General features: G+C 35.5%; 1 protein-coding gene across 1 annotated transcript in view; it reads left to right on the plus strand.

The window, feature by feature from the left end:
• The window catches only part of LOC145666617 (uncharacterized), a 68,017-nt gene that overhangs the window by 21,307 nt on the left and 23,934 nt on the right, over window positions 1-22,776 (plus strand). Inside the window, exons 4-6 of the mRNA XM_081734055.1 lie at window positions 6,412-6,456; window positions 13,399-13,431; window positions 15,599-15,658. Coding sequence (XP_081590181.1) covers window positions 6,447-6,456; window positions 13,399-13,431; window positions 15,599-15,658 — 103 coding nt within the window. The 5' untranslated portion in view covers window positions 6,412-6,446. The remainder of the gene's footprint in view (window positions 1-6,411; window positions 6,457-13,398; window positions 13,432-15,598; window positions 15,659-22,776) is intronic.

The raw sequence follows: 22,776 nt of genomic DNA on the forward strand, positions 1-22,776 counted from the left end.
TTTCTTCCATTCTGACTACACGGAATGGCCACCTGAGCCTTCTACACTTAATGGCCCTAACAATGTTAAATGAGCGGTATAAACTATGCAATTCCTCGTTATGAATTTCCCCTCCAATCCCCATTTTCATCCGTCTTTGGTCCGAATACTACTACTACTACTACTACTACTACTACTACTACTACTACTACTACTACTACTACTACTACTAATAATAATAATAATAATAATAATAATAATAATAATAATAATAATAATAATAATAATAATACGCATTATTATTATTATTATTATTATTATTATTATTATTATTATTATTATTATTATTATTATTATTATTATTATTATTATTATTATTTTCAACCTCCCGTCGTTCTGCTATCAATCTAGCAACGAAAGGCGTTCACAACTTAGCAAACGTGAAGCGAGTGACAAGTTACAGACCGAGTGCTAATGTAATACAATGTCACGAATTGTGTAAGCAAGCTAAAAAAGGCCTGAAACAATTCGTTTCCGATTTTTACAGTCGTTTTTACGTCTGTAAGCTGACATGTTTAATATTAGTTTCTTTCTTTCTTTCTTTCTTTTTCATTTGTTAGTTACTTCAACGCTAACTGTAACCTCTATCATGCGTCTTCCTCGATCAAAAAACGTACCAATTTTATTTCCTGCAGTGTTTTAGCGTCACTGCTTTCGAAATGGGGAGGGGGAGAGCACACCTGCACATTTCACGCTTGCGTCTGCTCAATGCTTCAACATCGTGCGAATTTGTGACCAGGCTTGGCCGTAGGTTTTTTACCATCATGTGTGGTTGGCAACACTTATCGGATGCAGTGGAAGGGGCGGAGCTACCAACACCTGTGCTCACCTGTTCTTATCTCCGCTCTTTGTCGCTCACGCTTCGGCTCCGGGAGCCAATTCATGGGCAGGCCTGTGCTACAGTAACCAGCACTAACAAAGCACTAATGTCCAGTTTAATCAACATTCTAGTCTCTTGTAGGTTTCGTTCCTTACAGGTTGGTATGAAATTAGAAATGGAAAATTGATCTTTTAAAAAATGTATCCATTATATCTGGAGCACTAACGAAGGGATATGCAGCACTAACGACTCACTAATGACGGGTGTAATCGAAATTGTAATCTTTCGTGTATTTCGTCCGTTGTCTGTTGGCATTATGTTGTACCCCATTAATGGCTTTTTTAAAAATGAAGCCATTATCTATGGATCACTAACGATATAATACTCGGCAGTAGGGAGTACTAACGAGACACTAATGACAAGTGTCACCTGTCGTAGATTTTGTCCCTGGCCTGCGTCACGATGTTAGTAGGCCAATAATGGCTTTATTTAAAATATGTAGTCGTTACCTGTAGAGGACTAGTGATGTGGTATCCTTCAGTATCGACCATTAACGAAGCATTAATGATGGGAGTAACCTAAATTGTAGTATGCAGTAGGTATTGTCTTTGGTCTGCTGGCACGCGTTAGCAGGCCAATAATTGTTTTTTTAAATTCTAGTTAATATTTATGGAGCACTACCGATGGGACATGCGACACTAACGACCACTAACGATGTAATAACGATGAGTGAAATCGAGATTGTCTTCCGCTGTAAGCTCTGTAGGGCGTGTTGACACGAATTTAGGTGTGAAAAATGGATATATATATATATATATATATATATATATATATATATATATATATATATATATATATATATATATACATACATACAGAGTGTTAATGAACTATACCGACAAACTTTAAGATACGATTCCTCACATCAAAATAAGAGAAAAGTTCATATGGACCTATAGGGAAAAGTGCATAGTTTTAGAGCTAGGGCTGTCCAAAATTGCGAAAAAGCCAAATTTCAAGAGGTCCTATTTCGAATTCGAGAGACTGTGGACGGTGGCTCTTCTCAGCGTAAAGGAAGTCACGCATACGCAATCCAAAAATGCATATTTCATTAATGTTCGATTGGTGTACAGATTATTCCCTGCAGGGTGAAATTCCCAGACATGCCTTCAACCGAATTTTCAGATATGCTCTGACTTTATGATTCATCCAAAGCAGGCAAACGATAAGTCTTGGTAGCAGTGAACACGGAATACTTTTTCGCGATGTCGGAAGTGTCAAGGATCATCAACAGCACGATCTCTACTACTCGGGAAAACGAATGCTGCGATGTTTTCTTTCACGCTTATAAGTGACGGAAACGTGAAATATACGGTAACGAAACACATATCATCACGCGTTATTCCGAACACAAAGAAACGTGGAGCTGCCTGTTCTTAATACTTCCTCCTGCCTACTTTACCTCCTGCCTACTTTTGACCCTTCTTGAAATCAGGGTATATCTGAAAACTCTATTGAAAACATATCTGAGAAATACACCCTGTAGGGAATACCCTCTACACATATTACCAATCAATTAAATATGCACTTTTGGATTGTGTATGCGTGGCTTCCTGATAAGAACCACCATCCACAGTTTCTGAAATTCGAAGTAGGGCCTATTGAAGTTTAGCTTTTTCGCAATTTTGGATAGACCTAGCTCTGAAATTATGTACTTTTCGAGGTAGGTCCATATGAACATTTTGTCTTATTTTGATCTGAGGAATCACCTCCTACAGTTTGCCGGTAACACCCTACGTTGTTTTTGGAGCACTAACGATGGGATTTACGGCACTAACGAGCACTAACCATATGTGACGTCGAAATCGTGGTCTGCCATAGATGGTTTGTCAGCTTCATGAAACGGACCCATTTTGTTTTTAAAAAAACTGTATATATAGAGGTACTAACATTAATGTTTATATCGCTAACGAGCATTCACGCTGCTCGAACCGGCAATTTCGTTTATAGGGTGACTTTGATATGCTCGCTTGTTCCCATAAAATTAGCAGACCATTAGTGACTGTTAAAAATTAAGACACTAACGAGCACTAACGAAGCACTAACAATGTGCGAAATCGAAATTGTGGCCTGAATCGGTTGCGTGCCAAGTTCATTGACATGAAGTTGGCACGCGAATAGTGACTGTTAATTATTGATACATTATTTTTGTAGCAGTAACGATGTTGTTTGCGGCACTAACGAGCACTAACGCAGCACTAACAATGTGTGAAAATGAAATTTTGTCCTACCTGCCATAGGTGTCCTGACAAGTTCATGGACATGAAGTTAGCAGGACAATAATGACAGTTAAAAATTGAGACGTTAGTTTTGTCGCACTAACGATATGGTTTGCGACAGTAACGGGCACTAACGAAACATTAACAATGTGTGAAATTGAAATTGTGGCCTGTCATAGCTGTGCTTCCAAGTTCATTGACATGAAGTCAGCATGACAATAGTTACTGTTAATAATTAAGACGTTAGTTTTGTAGCAATAACGATATGGATTGCAACACTAACGTGCACTAACGAAGCATTAACAATGTGTGAAATCGAAATTGTGGCCTGTCATGGCTGTGCTGCCAAGTTAATTAGCATGAAGTTAGCAGGCCAATAGTGATTTAAAAATTGATAAGTTATTTTTGTAGCAATAATGATGGGGTTTGCTACATTAACGAGCAATAACGGAGCAATGACAATGTGTGTAATCGATATTGTGGCCTGCTATAGGTGACGTGCCAAGTTCATTGGCATGAAGTTAGCAGGCCAATAGTGACTGACGTTATTTTTGTAGCAATAACGATGGGGTTTGCGGCACTAATGAGCAATAACGAAGCAGTAATAAGGTCTAAAATCGAAATTTTGTCCTGCCTGCCATAGGAGACCTGCCAAGTTCATTAACATGCAATTAGCAGGCCAATAGTGACTGTTAAAAAATTGAGACGTTAGTTTTGTAGCACTAAGGATATGGTTTGCGACACTAACGAGCAGTGGCGTATTTACGATTTTGTTTCGGGAGGAGCTTTGTTAACTTTCGGGGGGGGGGGCTTTGCCTGGAAATGTTAAAATTCTGCAAGATATTTAATTTACTTTACTATACTAAGTAAGATTTCGGGGGGGGCTTAAGCCCGGAAGCCATCCCCTAAATACGCCACTGCTAACGAGCATTAACGAAGCACTAACAATGTGTGAAATCGAAATTGTTGCCTGTCATAGTTGTCCTGCCAAGTTCATTAGCATGAAGTTAGCAGGGAAATAGTGGTTTAAAAATTGATACGTTATTTTTGTAGCAATAACGATGGGGTTTGCGACACTAACGAGCACTAACAAAGCACTGACAAAGTGTGAAATCGAAATTTTGTCTTGCCTGCCATAAGTGTCCTGGCAAGTTCCTTGGCTTGAAGTTAGCAGGCCAATACTAACTTAAAATTGGGACATTATTTTGTAGCAATAACGATGGGGTTTGCGGCACTAAGGAGCACAAATGAAGCACTAACGATGTGTGATATCGAAATTGTGGCCTGCTATATGTGACGTTCCAAGTTCATTGGCATGAAGTTAGCAGGCCAATAGTGACTTTTAAAAATTGAAACGTTATTTTTGTAGCACTAACGAGGGGATTTGCGGCACTAACAACCACTAACGGAGCACTAACGATGCGTGAAATCGAAATCGTGGTCTGCCATAAGTGTCCTGCCAACTTCAGAAAACAGACCCGTTTTATTACCCTAAAAACTGTATATATAGAAGCACTAACGTTAATGTTTATAGCACTAACGAGCACTGTCGCTGGAATTCCATTTATAGGGTGATTTTGATATGTTGGCCTGCTGGAATGAAGTTAGCAGGTCAATAGTAACTGTTAAAATTGAGACGTTATTTTTGTAACACTAACTGGGGTTTGCGGCACTAACAAGCACTAACGAAGCACTAACGATGTGTGAAGTCGAAATTCTGGCCTGCCATAGGTGGCCTGCTAACTTCATAGACATGGAGCGGAGAGAGTGATTTTTTATTTTTTCTTAAGGCAAATTTCAAAAGTTTTTCACGCCTCTAGTTTCCAAGATATCCTATTGAGACTTTGCATATAAATTGTGTGTACATTTGAGTATTTCTGAAATGTTCTTGAGCCCCCTACGCAAAACCAGGAAGTAGCCCGAGTGGCGCAGTGTTCCGAGGGGGAGATTTTTCAGAAAAAATCCGTTTTTTTTTTTTTTCGATTTTCCGATTCAGGTGTATGGTACGGAGATATGAGTGGTACTGTTGGAAAGGGTTTGTTACAGTCTAGTAAAGAAAATTTATACTAAAGAGAGTTTCAAAAATTTCTCTCGACCTTAGTTTTGAAGATAGAAAGTCAAACTTTTGCACACGTATTATGTAGATAGCAACACATTAAAAAAAAATCAGATCCCTACGTGAACCCAGGGCCAGGCTAGAGGGGTGCAAAAATTTTCGAATTTTTTAAAAAAATCTCTCAGTTTTACCCGAATTTCTCGTTTCTGGTGTATAATAGTCTGACAAGCGAGTGGAACCGTTGGAAAGTACACTCTATCCTGAAAAATACGATATAAACCATGATCCTACGGTGAATAGTAAGGAAACAGTAACTGTTTGAATGAAAGTCTAAAATTTACCTCAAAAAGTGGAAATCTTAAAAGGGCTAAAGAATAGAGAAAACAAACACAAATGTAATAGGAACATGTCCTTACTTAAGCTGAAATTATAAACATTTATTGACTAATGGATTGATTGAGTAGTTTTTTAATGAAGATATCAGGATACAAGATAATTTTGTCTGCCTTATATTCCAAGGTTTCATTTTAATACATCTTGTATTCTAAATCACACAAATAGCATTTGAAATAATTTAAAATAAAAATGTGTTGTATTACTATATCTCGCAAGTAAGAATTTTTTTTGTATTTGTTTGATTTACTTTGTGTGTTTTGTTCTAAATCTTTTCTAATTTTGTTCTAATAGTAAATTTAGTAATGTACTTTTCTATTTAGGTATTGAAAAGTATTTAAAAAAAATACTTTCTATGTTAAATTGTTAATCATACGTAGAAAGTAGAATACGTAGATCGTAGAATTTAATCTACTTAAGGTAGTTATCTCCAACTGGTCTATGTGTAAGGTAGTGGCGCGGTTTTACATAAAAACAAACGAGTGAATTATAATGAGGAAAGATGAGGCGTTGAATTACATGTTGGCAATGTATACGTACTTGTGGTATACTTGCAACACCATCGACTACGCTAACGATGTTCTTGTTCTCTTGTCATCACTGTGTTTTATCAGCATCGCATTACGTGCCAACTTCTTTTCCTCTTAGTGAGAAACCGAACAGGAAACTGTGACGTCATCGAGCATTTAGTTTTAAATAAGTGGTTTAGAGGGAAACAAATAACTTGCTTATTAGCATTAGTATCATTGAGCATAAATATAAATTAAACCAGTTATGAAATATTAATAATAACAATGTTGTTTCTTGTTTTTGATTACTTTTAGCAAGATTTCTTCTCGATGAAGAACAAAATGACCCGATGGCAGCAGGTAAATACCAATAAATATTTTGTATCTTATCAACTTCTTAGAATAAGTGTAAATTTCGTTGGCAAGTTTGCATAGGCGCAAATCTGTCTTCAACATTGGGGGGGACGGGTAAGACGTTCCCATATATATATATATATATATATATATATATATATATATATATATATATATATATATATAGAGAGAGAGAGAGAGAGAGAGAGAGATAAGCGACGTTCAAAATATTTATGAAGTTGAAAAACAATGCTGTGAAGGATCAGGGGAGCACAATTGTCTTCAGTGACGTATTTAGGAGGCTATCGGACTCATTCTCCCCTCGAAATAATTTGTTAGTTTTGCGCATTCTACGTACAACAATAATCCTTCTTACCATTTCTAAGAATGCCATTGACTTTCCATTTTCTTATGCTTTTTGTTTAGAAATAATACTGTATTTGTCAAATTTCATTCCATGTAAGAACCGCGTCCTTAATTGTTCTTTCTGTCATCCTTTCTATTTTTCTCTTTCTTTTTCTTGACGTTACTACTTTCATTTTGCCTATCATACTTTATCGACCGTTGTCAGTTGTGATTCAAGTTGGCCGTCATCAGTAACACCAAAACTAAGAGGAGTTGATAAGCGAAACTAGTGTTCCACACCAACTTGCGCGGATACCAACATGACAGGACTTTAGTTATTATAACAAAGGAAAAATTATATCGTTTAGTTATTTTTAAATGAAGGAAATGTTTGAATTTTAAAAAATCGAAACGGGGGAATAATTAGCACGGGAAATTAGGAAGGCCAAGAGGATACTTCCTTTTTCTTGTATGAATAGATTCACTCCTAAATTTATGTATTATATCACATAGGATTTATCGGTCTGCAATTCTTGCCATTATAACTTCAATTTATGCATAAATTAAAATTTATTTAATTCTCAAACTCAGGTGGGCAATTGCCCGATTCCTTCCTTGTGTTGGACATAGCCCTCGAAAGAAAATCCTAAATACGCCATTGTTTGTCTTCAACATTGGAAGGTGGGCAAATTTGAGGCTTATTCTAGATAAGGGAGATGAAACTCATATTACGGTAGATGGATCTGATCAACTGTTGTAGAGTATATTATATATTAGGTGATGTAGATGAAGTAGTAGTACATATCAGTATTATAAATCACTGCCGTGAAAACATTCTGAAATCTGAATACATGCATATTTATAATTGGTATGTTTCTAATTAGGCATCCACAAAGATCCACGTTAAAATTGTTTTATAGTAATATAACAACATAAATGACGACTTCCCCAAAACTATGAAGAAAGAATATCAATTATGTATGACGCAACAATACTCTTTGAGCAAAATGATTATAATCTCAGTAACATTACAGGAATCGTTTCAGAAATCTGACGCATGTCATACTCTTTACTTAACAGATGTAACCTTAAGATTATAGAGAAAAATATTCCAGCAATTGAATTATTTTCTTTGCTTACGAAACATCCTCTCTCAAAAGAAAAATTGGGACACGCGGAAATACGTAGGAACAAACCATGGTTCGAACTAGCAGAGAAGAGAAAACAGGCAAAATTACGTTGGCTACAAAATCTGAATGAAATAACTACACAAAATTTCGTAGACATCAGGCGAGGAACTTTCAAAACTTTTAGAACAAAAAACGCGATATTTTGAAAGCTAAAATTTAGGAACTTGAAGATAATAGTAAAAATAAAAACATTCGGGACATGTATAAAGGGATCAACGAATTTAAGAAAGGCTATCAACCTCGTTCTTATATATGAAAGAAAGCTGATGGAACAGTTCTCACTGATACAGATAGCATTTTAAATAGATGGAAAGATTTCTTTGACGATTTGCATAACACGCAGCCAAAAACTAATGTGCGTGGAGAAAGGAAGATACACACCGCAAAACCATATATTCCAGAACCCAATCGAATAGAAGTAAAAATCGCTATAAAGAAATTAAAGAAACACAAATCTCGGGTGTAAACCAAATTCCGGCTGAGTTAATTTTAGCTGGAGGCAAAAAATTGTGGAACAAGATACACAAACTCATTCTCCTTATCTACAACAAGGAAGAATTGCCACAAGAGTGGGAAGAATCAATCATTGTTCCAATCCACAAGAAAGGCGACAAAACTGACTGTAATAATTATCGAGGCATCTCTCTTCTGTTAACATCCTATAAAATCCTTTCAAACATTCTATTAGCAAGATTGACCCCATACGCAGATGAAATTTTTGGAGATTATCAGTGTGGATTTAGACGAAATCGATCAACTATCGACCAAATATTTACCATTCGCCAAATACTCGAAAACAAGCGGGAATACAGTAGTCCGGTATATCAACTATTTATTGATTTTAGAAAGGCTTATAACTCGGTTAGGAGAGAAACATTGTACAACGTTCTTACAGAATTTGGAATATCGAAAAAGCTAATTAGATCAATTAAGGCATGTTTAAATGAATCCCAAAGTAAAGTCCGGGTAGGAAAATTTTTGGCCACAAGCTTTCACGTTAAGAATGGCCTGAAACAAGAAGATGCGTTGTCGCCATTATTATTCAACTTTGTCCTGGAATACGCTATAAGGAAAATCAAAGATAGCAACCAGGGCCTAGAGCTGCACGGTGTTCACCAGGTTATGCGTACGTTGATTATGTAAATTTAGAGGGGATGATAGGAGAAAAATAGAAAGAAATGCAGAGGTCTTATGAGACTCGCTTGCATGGACATGTGTTTAGAAGTAAATGCAGAGAAAACTAAATACATGGAAGTGCGTCGGGACCGTAATACGGCAAATTATGTATGGGTTAAAATATTAAATAATACTTTTGATAAAGTGGATACTTTCAAATATCTAGGATCAATATTAACAGACGAAAATCATATTCACGAAGAAATTAAATGTTGACTAAAAACAGGGAATTCGTGTTATTATTCAGTTCAAAACCTCTTGTCGTCGCGAATTCTGTCGTGGGATTTGAAGCTTAAAATGTATAAAACGATAATCATACCTGTTGTTCTGTATGGTTTCGAAACATGGTCGTTTACTGAGTGCAGAACATAGACTGAAAGTATTTGAGAACAAGATCCCGAGAGAAATATTCGGACCAAGAGGAACGGGAATGGGGAATGGTGGAAACTTCATAACGACGAACTACGTAAATTATACGGCTTACCAAACACTGTTAAGGTCATCAAGTCTAGAAGGCTTAGTTAGGTGGGCAGGACATGTAGCCAGGATGGAAGAAAGTAGGAACGCTTTCAAAGTGTTAGCGGTAAGACCAATCGGAAAACGACTATTAAGAAGACCTAGGCGCAGATGGGAAGACAATATTAAGATGGATCTCGCAGAGATAGGAATACAAAGTAGAAATTGGATCCAGTTGGCTAAGAATAGAAGTCAGTGGAGAGCTTTCGTGAACGCGGCATTGAACCTCCGGGTTCCATAGGCTATAGAGTTAGTTAGCTTACGAAGCATGAGTAGATGCTTAGGCTGATACTACAAATAGATTAAATGCGCATTTACTGAAAAGATGGGTTCTACTGACATTGGATAGTCTATATACTTTTCGTGTGCTAGGGCCTAGGGGAGAGGAGGAGATAAGATTTCATATCAGGTTACGTCACGCACAGTCGCACGCCTTCATTTTCATTAAAAATGGAAAAGCCAAGAGAAACAAATTTCATCTCACTTTCCTTTGTGGCAGTCGGACACAACTCATCACAGTTATCTGCAAAAAGCACTTTTCAAATCGGATTATTGGGAGAGCCTCCAGTTCCAATGTTGGGGGGGGGGACATGTCTCCCCATTTCCCCGGAATTTGTGCCCGTACCTACAGCTGAGACAACTTCCAGCATGAGGAGAGGAGCACATCCTCCTCTGGCATTTATTGCAATTTGTGACCAAATAGCGGAAGTGGAATTAATACATATTGATGAGACTACTAAACTCACTACAGCACGAAGTTCAGTTTTAAATACCACAGAATACGATTCTTTTTTTTTTTTAATGAAAAACCACGAGAAATCAATTTCATCTTACATTCCTTTGGGGAAGTCGGACACAAATCATGACACTTATCCGAAAAAGCACTTTTTAAATCAGATTATTGGGGGGGGACAGTCCCCCCCAGGTCCAAGATTGGTTGGGACATGTCCCCCTCGTCCCCCCCGGGATTTGCGCCAGTGCAAGTTTGTGCCAAACCAACAAATAAATGAAGTCCTGGAACTATAAAAGATCAATTGTTATCAATGTACTAAGATTCCGACACAACTTATTACGTACGAATGCCATAAACGTCAAATGTCACCAAGTGTCCAGAAGATACTGGTATTGGTAAAATAGAATATTACGTTTATGAAAAGTCATCATTTGTTTCCACGGAACTTTTGTCTTCATGATGTTCCTGGATCTTCTCATTTATATATATGTAACATAAATCACTGATTACTTTTGAATGTCTTTCCGTGTTCATCCCAATGGTTTGTATATTATAGTAAATGAGTACAATTGTTTTAGACTTCTTTAAAATGTTGGTTTGCTTGCGCGTATTGTCCACAAACTCCGTTCTTTACTCTCTGAATTTATGTCTTCCTTACACAATTTGAAGCAGTTACTTCTAACAATGTTCGCAGCTTTCTATGGTATTGTACTGATTTTAAATTATGTTTCTGTGACGTTAATATCTCTTTACTTATGAGCAAAATACGAATTACTTAAGTTAGTCCCGATTCAATACCAAAAATGTCTGGTGATTTAGCTGGTTCTTTTATGTCGAATTAAGAAGTACGTTTTGAAATACTTCATTATTCTAGAGCTACGTGAGCATAGTCCTCGTGATATGTTCTAGTATTTATTCTAGTATTGGAGATTATCAGTGAGGATTTAGACGAAATCGATCAACTATCGAACCAATATTTACCATTCGCCAAATACTCGAAAAAAAGTGGGAATACAATACCCCGGTACATCAATTATTTATTGATTTTAGAAAGGCGTACGACTCGGTTAGGAGAGAAACATTATACAACGTTCTTACAGAACTTGGAATACCGAGAAAGCTAATTAGATTAATTAAGATATGTTTAAATGAATCCCAAAGTAAAGTCCGGGTAGGAAACTTTTTGTCTACGAGCTTTTACGTCGAAAATGGCCTGAAACAAGAAGATGCGTTGTCGCCATTATTATTCAACTTTGTTCTGGAATACGCTATAAGGAAAATCAAAGATTGCAACCAGGGTCTAGAGTTGAACGGTATTCACCAGGTTATGGCATATGCTGATGATGTACGTTTAATAGGGGATGACAGGAGAACAATAGAAAGAAATGCAGAGATCTTATTAAACGCTTGCAGGGACATGGGTTTAGAAGTAAATGCAGAGAAAACTAAATACATGGAAGTGCGTCGGGACCGTAATGCGGCAATAAAATATTAAATAATACTTTTGATAAAGTGAATACTTTCAAATATCTAGGATCAATATTAACAAACGAAAATCATATTCACAAAGAAATTAAATGTCGACTAAAAACAGGGAATTCTTGTTATTATTCAGTTCAAAATCTCTTGTCGTCGCGAATTCTGTCGAGGAATTTGAAGCTTAAAATATGTAAAACGATAATCATGCCTGTTGTTCTGTATGGTTGCGAAACATGGTCGCTTACTCTGAGAGAAGAACATAGACTGAAAGTATTTGAGAACAAGATCCTAAGACGAATATTCGGATCCAAGAGAAACGAGAATGGGGAATGGCGGAAACTTCATAACGATGAACTACGTAATTTATACGGTTTACCAAACATCGTTAGGGTCATCAAGTCTAGGAGGCCTAGGTGGGCCGGTTATGTAGCTAGGTTTGAAGAAAGCCCAAACGCTTTCAAAGTCTTCACTGGAAGACCAATCGAGAAACGACCATTAGGAAGACCTAGGCGCAGATGGGAGGACAATATTAAGATAGAACTCGCAGAGATAGGAATACATAATTGAAACTGGATCCAGTTGGCTAAGGATAGAAGTCAGTGGAGAACTTTTGTGAACGCGGCATTGAACCTCCGGGTTCCATAAGCCACAGAGTTAGTTAGTTAGTTATGTAGTGAGTTATCTCAATAAGAGATAATTGTTTAGAAAGGAATAGATTAAATTGTTCAATTCACCTAAATCCTGAAGTCCTGAAGTCCACTATATACGTCCCATTGAATCTCCTATGTTTTGTATAATAAATCTTGAAGAGCCAACATATTTAAGATGTTAAGTAGAAAAGTAGTAATTAAAGATAATTTGATTATCTGTAAGAAAAGGTGTACACAGTTTAGGACGCGTTTGGAAGCAAAGTAGCCAATCAATATTTCTGGCTTTTTTTCCTTTTTTATGAATATAAATAATTTGTACTGAGAAACATTATGAAGTGCCTTAGTATCTTCCAATTATTTGGTTCTAGTGTTAACTTGGTAATAAATGACCCATAGGCAGGTACTGATATTAACAATTTAATTAGTTCCAAGCGTTTTAAATTAATCAATTTGAAATTGGAAAGTGGGGCCGTTAAAGGTTCCTATTTCTTCAGTACATTAACATTGCTCAACATCTTTTAAGTTTTATGATGTGTAATATTCCTGGAGTTAAAGCTGTATTTACCGTGATAATGAAATCGTATTTATTTTCAAAAACAATCCTCTATTGTTTGCCTTTATTGTAGAATTTGTATTAAAGTTCAGGTTTAAAGATGGCTATTACATGTCATTTTACTTGGGTTTTTCTGTATGTCTTATATCTTAAACATTTGTTCTGAACATTTTAAATCTGGTTATGTTTATTTGTGAATGAGAATTCCATATAAAGCATTTGTATTCTAGTTTGGTAGGAACGTGGCATTCTTATAGCTTTCGAGTTGTATTTAAAAAAACTTCACTGTTTTTTTCTCTTTTATAGTAGAAGTTAATGGAGAACCATCGAAAGTTGCTAGTAAGTACATATTTTATGCTTAGTAAGTTATTTATGAATTTGTTGACAGTCAGGTTTTAACTACAATATCACATTGATTATAGACTTTAATAAATCACCATCGTAGCAGTAAAGAGATAATTATATGTTTATATGTCTTACCAGGCATTTTTGTCTAGGTTAAATATGCCATGAATGAGCATTAAGAAAAATTAAGACACAATAATAGGTGCATGAATAAAAGAAGTTTTCTGTTAGTATACCATAGATTGGGGTGTGTGCTTAAGTTAGAAAGTAGCCTACAGTGTGACAGTAAGTAAACTGTGTTCGTAAATATATAAATATTAACATGTTCTCGCAGAAACTAATCAAGAGTTAAGGAAAGAAGAAAAATTCAAATTAGATATAGCGCATTTTAAAAGAAAATTAGTTATTGTGCAAAGTTGCATAAAGAATAACGTTAGCAGTACTAAATATATCAGACCACTTACAAACATTCAGGCAAGGTATAACTTAATGCTCGAAGTAGAACCAACATTGTCTTATTGGCGTTTCATCAAAACATAAGAGAAAGTTCTTGCTTTTTTCAATACAGGATGACAATAGAAAAATTTATAATACATAATATCAAGGACTAATAATAATATTACTCGAGAAAAGAGCCCACACTTGCATAAATTTAAAATTGCGTTTTTTTTATACTACTTTGATAATGCCGAATCCAATGAAAATACTTTTAAACGTATTCGTGCATAAGTTCACGAGAAAAATAATCTCAAATTTGAAATTTTTGAGGTACCCATTATGCCAACAGTAAAAGTACCCACGTTTCCATATATTTCTAATAGCGTGTTTTCTACTAATTTTAGGATTCTGAATCAAACGAAATTATTTTCAAACATATTTATACACGGAACCAAGAGAAATATGGTCTCAAACTTGAGGTATTTGTGTTTAATTATATCCCAAATTTAAGATCACTTTTCTAGGCACTTCACGGCTGGATATGTTTTAAAATAGTTTCATTTTATTCAGCATTCTCAAATTAGTATAAATACTGCAATTAGAAATGTATCAAATTGTGGACACTTTTCACCATTGGCGTAAGTGATACTTAAAAGATCCCTACTTTGAGGTCAGTGTTCTGGTCATCTCATGGATGGATATGCTTTTATAAAATAGTTTCATTGGATTTAGTATCCTCGAATCAATACAAAAACAGAAATGAGAAACTTATCAAAGTACGAGCACTTTTTATTTGTGGTATGATCGATCGTTACTTTTTTTCTGATAAAATTGATTTATTGCTGCTACATTTTGTTATTAGCGATCTCCCTTTACTTAGTTGAGAAATATTCTGATTATTTGATATATCGGCAAGAATTCGTGAAGTTCGATTTCAAGATTTGACAATAATCTTTCTTTTTAGTTAGGGTAACCTTTACAAGGACCTTATTTATTCTGTTAAAATCCATAGTACCTGTAATCCCTATCCAAAGGCTTATACGTTCGTGTCCCAACATTGTGCTAGAGTTATTGTTCTGAGCTTACAAGGACTACCTCCTGGAGGACGGAAGATGGAGGAAATCCACCGAAATCCACGGACAAATTGTTTACTGTAATCTGACATGCCTGGAATAGAAAAGGGGTCTCCTCATATTACTAAGTCAAATTGCGTCAGTAAGAAGTATATATATAACTCTTTACTGTTTTTTGTAACATGAGGAACAGCTGATTTCACCAACAGTTGGTGAATATATAATGATTATCTCAAATGCTCTAAAAATGTTGAGATTGCTTGACCTGAATGAGTGAACTCATTATCAACTGAGTCTAAAAACCACGTATCGGTTAACAGTATCAATTATCATAATAAAAAAACATTTAATACTATTTTCAAAATTCTTAGTTCATTTTATGAAGTATATGATTCAATATTCTTAATGGGTATGCTTCCTTTGGATAAAAACCCGAGTATTGGTTCGGATTCCTCTTCAAGCAATGAGTTCCGTCTTTTATGTGACTGGTGCTGAACAAATAAGATAAAGTGCGTAGTCTTAATTAATGTTGATGAAAAGGCAGTTAGTCTTCTCGTACAGGTACTTTATTACGATAAATATCTCTTTACAATTGTTATTTAATTTAAGATGTTTTCTTTGAACTTTCTTTCTTTTCTCTTTCACAACAGCAAGATTTTTAAATGATGTTGTTGCAAAAGCAAAAGAATATCAAGGAAGAGAAGTAATGAGTAAGTAAAAAAAAGTCTCTTTATACATTGTTTGTTATGCGTCTGTCACAGGGACGGTCAACCTATAGTATATGCGTCTCTACTGTGTGCAATCACTTTCGATGGTGACATTCAAGAAAGACTGTCATTTGAAAACTAGTAAGTTATTATTGATGCGGATACTTATTACAGTCTTAAAATACAACTCTATTTTATCGGAAAATGTAAAGCTGTACCGTAATTTGCCTTTACCATCCTAGTTAAAACGCTCTATTTTGAATCATGTGTGTTTTGTAATAGTATCCAAGAAAGTATATACAGGAAAGTATCTAAGAAACTGCAGTTTAAAATTTTCTACGTTGAAGAAACGTTTCTAGCGCAACCTCTGGAAGTATTAGTTGATATTGTTATAAACTAGGACTTACGCTAAGTTATGTTATGTTTGATTGCATTTCATTTTTAGTTTAGTGTTCCTTTCAGCAGGAAGGGTAGATGAGACGTGGACCTGCAGCTTAATGTGGAATAAAAATAACATGAGCTCCTACCAATAATCGAACCCCAGTCTCTTTAGTTACGTATGTAATTACGCTAATCACTTAGGCACGAGGAAGCTCAAGTTGCATTAAGTGTATTCAGTACTAAGCACATTAAGAAATGGTACGAAACGTATTGAGTGTTCGACAACCTAGTTTATACAAAATGTTAAATTGTAATGAAACTATAACCTGTTTCACGTAACCTGATAGGAAAAACAAGAAGTTTCCCCCCACCATGCTCAAGTACAGGTGAATGCTGGTGTTCCGTCTTCCACCATCAGCCCCCGTACACAGAAGTATAGTGTATCTAATTATGTCTAAACAATAAATTACAACTTTCATAATAACACAACGTATTTTAAAACACTTAATTACGTTTGCCTGTATTAGTGAGGTAAGTAACAATTGGTATTATAATGGAAATTTTATTGAACAGTTGTATTCCTTATTTTCCTTCCTTTTGGAAGTCAGGCTTGTGACATAATGTCGGAATGGCAAGGGATGACAGCGCTGGTTATTTATTGAATGGATATTTACTTATTGATACAAGAATTTCATAAAATCGAAAACCGAAAATGAAATCTTTACGTCCTACGGATATGCCGGCTAGGCTAAATTAGACGGTGATAAGAAATCAATGAAATGGTGGAATGACGAAAGTGGGAGGAAACGGAAGAATCCACTCACACGGCGTAAAATCGAAAATCAGGTACAATATGTATGTGTAAATTATCAGAGTGTTAGGATGATAACAATAGAATCTGAAATGCTATAAGAAAACACATCTTGTTTTCTCTCTTACTTATAGATGTTCTTACATAAAAAAGAACAAGAAGAAAAAAACTATATACATACACACTGATAGTAGTGTTCCAATAATAAATTTTGTTTGCAGAGCCTCTCTTGCAGAACAGGAGAAAAATGACTTTTTCTTGTCTTACAAGAGAAATATTATCGCTCTCCATTAATAGGAATAATCATTTGCAGTATTTAACTTGGAAGACAGAGACGATTATGGTGTGCAGAATATAAAATGAAATGAAATCTTTGAGTTTACGTCCCACGGTTATACCGGCTATGCTAAAGGAGACGGTGATGATGAGAAATGAAGGAAATGGTAGAATGAAAAAACTGGGAGGAAACGGGAAATCCTCGAGGAAACCCACGGTGTTTGTCCAAAACGAAGTGCACTTAGTGTGAGCTGCGATCGAACCAGGAACCTCATGCACAACTAGTGAAAGCTCTATCACTGAGCCACCGAGACCGAGGCTTGCAGGGTAGTCTAATGTTGTAACAAGAGTTGATTATTGTATAAGAAAGAAAGAGTAACAATAAATACGAGTTCGTTCAGTTATACAGAAATAACGAACGCTTTGGTTTAAAGAGCTCAAAGGTTCATCGGATCATCGGCTAAAGGAACAGACATTTCCATTAGATTTTAACCTGTGAAAAGTCAATACAGGGTATTCCGTAAGTGGGCGTACCCCCCTTTAGTTTCAACAGTATAGTGTAGTTATGGTAGAATGTCTGTACACAGTTACCTTGAAGTCTTAAGAGTCATAAACATCGGTATGATCACCATCCATGTCGTAACACAGCTGAATTCTGCGCCAAGTTCTTGCAGATGTTTTGTGGAGATACTCCGGAGTCACGAGGGTGAAGGCTTGTTCCACAGCTGCTCGTAATTCCTGCGTTGTGTGATATCGAGTGTTTCTTACTTATTGCTTTATGAAACCAGAGAGCATTGTCTGGTGTCGTCACATCGGGACTTCTTGGAGGTGAGGCAAAGGGAGCTGGTGAAGATGCACAACCTCCTACATTGTTGATAATTCCAACTTCACTGCAAATAACTGTTACCAAGCAGGAAACAAATGAACATAGATAGCAATGTTGCCAGACAATGCCAAGCAATGTTACCAATCAAATGTGGTGAAAACCTAAAACCGTCAGAAAACACGAATTAGGGGTACGCCCCCTCTCAGATCACCTTGTGCCACGTTTGCTATCAACTGTCCTTCAAAGATCCTGCTTTACATTGTCCGGAAGCCTTCTTTTTCGCCCAGCTAATAGTCTCCTTCTCCTAGGCTTTTTGAATAGGACTTAGTGACTTCGTGCGTATTTCCCATACAAGCAATGTTTCATGTTTATCTTATACGTATTAACTTTGCTATTTCTGTAATACTCGGTGACCTGTAGTTGTTGTAAAGTAAAAACTTGTATAGCGTTTTAATTCATTTGAATGTTTGCCTCTTTCGCTCCAAATATTTTTACCAACATTTTATTTTCGAAACCCCACAGTTCCCGTTCTTGTATTTGTATTAGGGATCAACTTCCACATTCATACAAAATTGGGCAAATTAAGCTCTTATTGATTTTAATGTTTTCGATATTCGTTAAGACAACAAAATGTTTTACTTTATTACATAAATAATATGCAATATTTTTTCTACAAGACAAAAATTACAAACAGTAATTGTTTGTTACTCGTATTGATAGCTTAAGGAAAAGCAGTGCTTTCTCAACATCAGGTGCGAGCGAATTGAGGTACGAATTTAGAGTTTATACGATTCTGCTTATTTGAAAAACTTCCCTCCCAGTGAAGGTCAACGACCCCCTTTCTCCTTCTGCAGTGGTAAGTGGTAGAAGGTAGGGGGATTTCCTATCAGGTTGCCTGGAACAGACTTTAATGTTCTTTCGACTTAAAATATCTGCAATATAGTCTATGGGCCAGACAAGATTTGAGTATAATTTAAGGGTACAAGATTTCCTTCAAACCGCAATTGTATTAGTACCTGAGGACCACGAAAAACTATGATGGCCGTCTCGAAACGATAGCTTTTCAAGATGGCGTCGAATCAAAGATGTCGAGTCGATTTATAAACCTGGCAATCTCTCGGCTTCTAATTATTGAATTTTAACGCTCTTTTTTCTAAACGATTCCTCATTACATTTGCAACAAATATTGTTGTCATCATTTTGCCGTATCCTGAATGATATATGAGGAAAATAACAAGCAAATGAATTTCAAAACGCTTTAAGTTTTGCTTAATCTATATTAATCGTGGCAAGAAAAGACTTCATGAAAAAATACCTTGGACAAAAGAAAAGATACATTAATTAGCTTTCTTTGATATATTTATGAACATTCTAACAATAATACAGCCGGAAATATCAAGATTTCAATGTTCAAAGCTGCGCGGCGTTCAGAAAACTCAAATAAAAAATGATTTTTAAAGTAAACTTCTCTTCTGAGAAAAAAAAATACGTAACGAGCTACATTTCATATTATTTTACTCTCTTTAAAAGTGAACTTACCTTGCAAATTTTAGTTCTCCTCTTCACTGTCAGAAAACCCTACCTCTTCGTTAACTGTATACTTCTCAGGATCTGTTTGAGGTAGATTGTCACAGTCTGGGAACTTACAAGCAGGTGTATACTTCATGTTATTAAGCAAACAAGAACTTCTAGATAGCTTACATTTACGAAAACAAGGGCAACTCAAAAAGCCCAAGACAGCTTCTGGCGCTGGTAATTGGTCATCCACTGAACAGGTACATATGCACTCTCGTCAATTGTACAACCATGGTTTCAGGCTCGGAAATTTCAGGAAAGTTCTCCAGGCATAGTTTCACAATTACTGATTGGTAATTTGCTCTGGGGGCATGCTGATAGAGGCAATCTTCACAGGGAGTAAGTTGAACAAAATCGATTACACCTCGTTTACTTCGAAATATTGGTAGTATGCCTCATTTACTTGATCAATACGCTTATGTCTCAAATACAGGAAACAAACTTTTGTAGTTCACTATTTATATTCCAATCTCTTCTAAAGAGAGAAAATAAATTTAAAAATTCATCATCATTTCGCAACAGTTTAACTGCATTTGATTTTTCTTGACTACACATCACAAAACTGAGACAAGCTTCCTTACATCAATAAGTCGTATTCAGTTTTTTTTTTTTTTTTTTTTTTTGTTTCACGTTTAATGGAAACATTACTTCGATTTTCAATATGTACAGACGCATATGCACACAGAACGAACACATCCGTGTCATTTGATTTACATATGACATTTGAAAATTCTGATGAGTGATGTTTAATATGTATCATCATTCTCGTATCAGCTTCTTCTTGACAATTTTGGTACTTCATTGATATCTTTTCCTGTAGTTTTTAAACACTTATTTCCATACGAACAAAATTTTTCCTTTCAAATCCGTTCTTTTCTCCTTTTCCTGCCAACTTTTTGCTAAGATTCTCGTTAGCTTGTTCTTGCTGTCATTACTTCGTAAGAGTCGCTTCCAGTTTGTACTTTATGTGCACTCTTCAAACCATGAAATGATATCACTTCATCAGCACCTCTCAAAGTTCTTTAAGTGGATTTTATTGATTTTCTCTTTATAAGTGTCAAAAACTAAGTCTATTCGGTCACTGACATGACCTACTTTGAAAATTTCTAGCAATATTAAATTAGATATTTCATCTAAAGTACATTTTCTCCATGTAACTTATGAATACGCTCCTTTGCGTCAATAACTGTTGCAGATTTACCTTGCGGACGATGTGTAGGCGAAAGCATACTCTCAAGAAACTTTGCTAGTGTGGCTTTATTAATTTACCTTCAAGTATCATCAGGATTCGCTAGACTCAATTGCAAAGACCCAAAAGATGACTGAAAACTTCCTCTATGTTTAGGTTACGGTTTTCTGCTATCAAAATCATATTCCAAAAAATATTTCTATCTGTCTTTAAAATAATTTCTTTGGTATTGTTTTACACCTAACCTCTGGTTATTTTTGAAAGTTTGCTACTGAATTTTTTAGTTGAGTCAAAGAAACAATTATTCTTTTCAAAACGATCATGTTGGAAGTCTTGGTAAACTTTTTCCCTTTTCTGTCTTGCCAATAATAAATCATTTTGTACTTCTGTTTGCGCTTCTAAGCCTTTTAAATGTGCATAATTGATTTTTGTTGAAAGGGTTGATCAGCTCATTATACAGAAGCTCAACTAAGGCAGAGACTTGCTCTTCCTCTTTAGAAATACGTGTCTTGGGAAGATCCAGATGTTGATATTTCTCATCTGGAATGATTTCCACAAATTTTTGCATCTTCCGAAGTGCTGATGCTAGATATTCTGCAGTTAAATAGTATTTACTGATTGCTCCAAGTTTTAAACTAAATCCTTTTGTTCCACTTGTTGTCTGTATATCTTTATTTACTGCCTTCACTAAAGCCTGATCAACCGGAATTGTGCAAATGAATTCTTTGATTTAAACTGGACAGATAATTCTACAGACATGTAAAACTCAGAAAATGGAGAGATTTGTATTTTCCGATTGGATTAGTTCAGCCAATTGAATTGATAAGTGCCTGGTATAGTTCATCTAAAGAAAACACCATGGGATCATTTCTTGTAAACACTAAACACAAACCAATTACCTTCCCTATGAGCTCAAATCAAGCCCAACAGTGACTTCAGTAAATCTATATAAAGCATCCAGAAAGACCAAAGTACGCCATTGTCATGTTTCTAATGATTCATATAGCCTTCGAAAAGAATAAAAATTTCCTTGATTTTGTCGTCTCCGTACATTTCAAAACTGTTTTGAGATATGTTTTCAGCAAATGAACAAAATAACTAATTTAATTCTGTAATTGTAAAAGGAAGCTGAATATTTTCGACTTCAACGTGATCCAAGAACTCATTTCAAATTATACTCATTAAGGTTTTGTAGACGCATTCGTGCTGTCTTACAGGACGGTTGTATTGCTTTCCATCTAAAACTTGACAAATGAAGCCATTTGCATTTCTTTCTGATTCTACTGCTAAGTCTAAGACCAGCATTACAAATAACTTCCAATATTAGAAAGTAGGTTACAAACTATGTGAAAAGACCCTATCATTATGAAAATACTGTCAAATTCATTGAGATGTGTCCTTTTAATTTCTGTTGCTTTTGAAAAAATGGCCTGATCTACAACAACAACAATATTTTCCAAATTTAGTTTTGAATTTATTTGATTACACTCAGTCAATATTACATAAACTGTTGACTTATCAGTTGCTGGATGATTTATAAAAGCAAATAAGCTATTGTATTTGTTTTAGCTATGGTCTTGTTCCTGACTAGTATATTAAATCCTGTCCAAGAGTTAACTGTCTAATTTCCAGAGTTGCAATGCCGGCTTAGAATCCAAAGTAATTTTTTCCCCTTTAGATTTTGAAAACAAGCCAAGGCAATCAGGAATTTTCTGTGCTGTAATGTTAGGGAGCTCCATCTTCTTACCTGCAACATATTCTGGTAAAGGTGAATGGTGAAATACCATGCATCTTTTCTTCTTATCCTTAAATACAGGTCTCAAAGGTATATACGACTCTGATACTTTCTGAATTATAATGCCATTAACTCGGTCAGTTTATGAAAACATTCCGCCTCACTATTCATTGTTTACATTGAATTGCAGTGCTGAGGCGAGCACCTTTGAACATTCAAATCTTGATATTTCCGGCTGTATTATTGATAGAATGTTCTCAAATACATCAAACTAAAGCTAATTAATGTCTCGTTTCTTTTGTTTAAAGTATTTTTTCAAAAAGTCTTT

The sequence above is a fragment of the Thermobia domestica genome, chromosome 12 (assembly GCF_964235325.1).
Source record: "Thermobia domestica chromosome 12, izTheDome1.hap1.1, whole genome shotgun sequence".
In the NCBI taxonomy this organism is placed as follows: domain Eukaryota; kingdom Metazoa; phylum Arthropoda; class Insecta; order Zygentoma; family Lepismatidae; genus Thermobia; species Thermobia domestica.